Source organism: Dioscorea cayenensis, chromosome 17 (genome assembly GCF_009730915.1).
Source record: "Dioscorea cayenensis subsp. rotundata cultivar TDr96_F1 chromosome 17, TDr96_F1_v2_PseudoChromosome.rev07_lg8_w22 25.fasta, whole genome shotgun sequence".
Taxonomy (NCBI): domain Eukaryota; kingdom Viridiplantae; phylum Streptophyta; class Magnoliopsida; order Dioscoreales; family Dioscoreaceae; genus Dioscorea; species Dioscorea cayenensis.
In genome coordinates, this window is record NC_052487.1 from 1,316,870 (window position 1) to 1,320,304 (window position 3,435).

General features: G+C 38.1%; 1 protein-coding gene across 1 annotated transcript; it reads left to right on the forward strand.

Annotated features, from left to right (window-relative positions):
• Positions 1-367: 367 nt before the first annotated feature.
• LOC120280562 (chalcone synthase J-like) lies at positions 368-1,842 on the forward strand. The gene is made up of 2 exons (XM_039287432.1): positions 368-588; positions 707-1,842. The coding sequence occupies exons 1-2, from the start codon at positions 411-413 to the stop codon at positions 1,696-1,698; spliced, it is 1,170 nt and encodes a 389-aa protein (XP_039143366.1). The 5' UTR covers positions 368-410; the 3' UTR covers positions 1,699-1,842.
• Positions 1,843-3,435: the final 1,593 nt, after the last annotated feature.

Consider the following 3,435-nt stretch of genomic DNA (forward strand, 5'->3'; position numbering starts at 1 on the left):
AAATAAGACTGAAAGAACTAGGAGGCTCAGGAAGCTTCAGAAGATTGACAAAGTACATCCACACTTGCCGGGCAAATGAGCAGTGAATAAACAGATGGTCAACTGACTCAATCGCAGAATGACACATAAGTCACCGTCGGGAGTTTGTTGCAACGTCTGAATTCCAAGTAACAAAGCCGACGGATTAAGCATACTATTGAATATTGAATATTGAATATTGAATATTGAATATTGAATATTGAATTCCAACTATGAAGCAAAGTCAGATAAAACAGTTGTACTCAAGGAGTAGAACACGTGCAGAAAAACCACTATAAATACATGGGTTATCACCATGAATTTAACAACAAATTAAGATAATCTTTATCCTCACCTGAGCACCCAAAAAGAAAGAAAGAATATAAAAAAAAATGGTAGGAATCCAAGCCATGCAAAGGCGGGAGAAGCCACTCAGTTCGGCTGCCATCCTTGCCCTCGCCACTGCCAATCCATCCAATGTGGTCGAGCAAAGCACCTTCACCGACTACTACTTCCGCATCACCAATAATGAAGATAATCTAGCTCTCAAAGAGAAATTCCAACGCATTTGTAAGCTCATCTTACCAGCTGATCTTAATTCTAAATCAATGCATGATAATAATATTATTTAAACATATGTATATACTTACATATTCAAGTTTGAATTTACTATTGTATATATTTTCAGCCACCAAGACAACAGTGAGGAAGAGACATCTCCATTTAACGGAAGAAATACTGAAAGAAAACCCAAACATGTGTGAATACATGGCACCGTCACTGGACGCACGGCAAGAGATAGCAATCTCCGTCTTACCTAACCTCGCCAGAGATGCTGCCGAGAAAGCACTAAAAGAATGGGGCCGGCCACGAGATGAAATCACACACATGATCTTCTGCTCTACAACCGGCGCCGACAGCCCGGGAGCTGACTATAGACTGCTCAAACTCCTAAATCTCAAACCCAATGTAAAACGTCTCATGTTCTACCACCTCGGCTGCTACGCCGGCGGCACCGCTCTCCGTGTGGCCAAAGACATCGCCGAGAACAACAAGAATGCACGAGTGCTCGTTGTATGTGCAGAGATCACTGTCCAATGTTTCCGTGGCCCTGAATTGACCGACATCCCCAACCTCTGCGCCCAAGCTATTTTCGGTGACGGTGCAGCCGCATTGGTCATTGGAGCTGATCCGGTCATCTCTATGGAAAAACCTTTGTATGAAATAGTATCAGCTATGCAGGTTATACTCCCCGACAGCGAAGGCGCTGTCGACGTGCATTTAAATGAAGCTGGATTAACTATCCATTCGAGCCCACGATTGCAAGATATCATAGCAAAGAACTTAGAGCCAAGCTTGGTGGAAGCTTTTGAACCGTTGGGGATCTCTGACTGGAATGAATTGTTCTGGTTGGCTCATCCAGGAGGGCCGGGAGTGCTGGATAGAGTGGAGGCCGAGCTTGGGTTGGGGCCGAACAAGCTCGATGATTCCAGGTATGTGCTGAGAGAGTATGGCAACATGTCCAGTGCCACCGTGTTGTTTATTCTGAATAAGATGAGATGCCGGTCGGTGGCGGAGAAGAAGGGGACTACCGGAGATGGGCTTGAGTTTGGAGTTCTTTGTGGGTTTGGTCCTGGACTCACAGTGGAGATGGTGGTGCTGCGTAGTGTTCCTATTTGATTGATTAGGATTTTTTTTTGCATGGGTGGGCGCTTGCATTATTGGAGTCATTGTGTCTTTTGGTCTGTTGTAGGTGGTCGTCGTGTCTTGATCAAATGGGGTTGTGCTTGTATTTGATTAGTCCATGTATTTGTTCCTTTTTCAATAGGGTTGTACGTGATTAATAAAATTATTATATTATCTAATTAGTTTTATAAAAAAAAAATTAAAAAATTTATATGTTAGCTTTCCTTCATCTTCGTTTCTAACATGAGGAATCAAAACAAATAACCCATCTCTTCCCAAAATGGATATGGGTGTAATTATCTTTTATTTTATTTATAGCTGTTATGGGTTTGTGATTTTTGGCCTTTCAGGGGCTTTTTGATTCAATAATGATTATCCACTTGTTGTTGGGGGAATCAAGGGGAAATAATTATTTTGTTAGTGGGTAATGGGATTCGCCATATGAGGAGAATGGCCATTTCTCTCAAAAAAAAAAAATAAAAAAAATCATATATTACACCATTTATTTAATTTTATTAAAAAATATTATCACTTACAATCTAAAGTTATTTGCAACGATGCAACGCTATATATCATAATATAATACGAAAACAATCTGAAGTTATTTGCAGGATTTCTTTTATTTAAAAAAAAAAAGACTCATGCTATTTGGATCTCTTTTATACTTTAAAAAAATGGCTCATGATATATATATATATATATATATCTGTGTGTGTGTTATGCACGCCCTGGACCCGCCCCGAACGGACTGGCATATGGGCAAACGGTCGTAGACCCACAGGACGTGAACCCCATAAGCCTGCAAGGCTTCAGAACCTGATTCATAGCAAACAAAATTATAACAAACCAACTGAGTTACAAAATTACAGACTCTGCATAGTACACCACAACACATGGATACAGAAGATACAAAATACAAAAACACATGATCCAGAACAGACAAATATAAGGGCTTAAATTCTACAATAGAGGACAACAGCTACAGGCAGCCTTTCAAAGTCCACACTGGTCTACCATTGATCTAAAAAAAAATAGTTGAAACAACTTTATAAGCTTATTAGCCCAATAAGTAATCCGTTGAAAAATATTTAAAATCAAAAGGGTTTATAAATCTCAATTCCAAACATCGAGAGCAATTTAAAGTCTACACTTAAATTAAACAGAGCTTAAACAAATACAAAATAAATAATTCATCAAAGTTACGTTTCCCAAATAATACCATTATCCAAAAATATTGCAAACAGAGAAACACCAAATTTTAAAACTGCAGATCAGGATTATAATAAATCACAAAATACCAGTATAGGTCTCCAAAGTATAATTATTTTCCAATTAGACAAAGGCAAGAAATTCAGAAGTGTGGTTCAAAAATATACCAGATTTCCAAAATAATACAAGTCTCCAAAATCAATTTTAAACAAAATACAAAGGATAATATTCTAATAAAAAAATATTCCCAACTATGTCATTCACTAAAATTTGAAACCCGGAAATACAAAGTCAAAAATACAGAAACTTCAAGGCATGACAGAAAGTTTGTGTTTCCAAATTCACTATAGATATCAGAGGTAATTTGTTTACCCTCGATGAACGGAGCGAGAATAACAGAGGTCATTTATTTACCTTAAATGACATGAGACTGAGTATCAGAGACTGTTATTATTTCACCAACTAACCAGTACGAAACTACAGTCTTATTTTTTCAGAAATTCTTGTCGACAAAGTTTATGT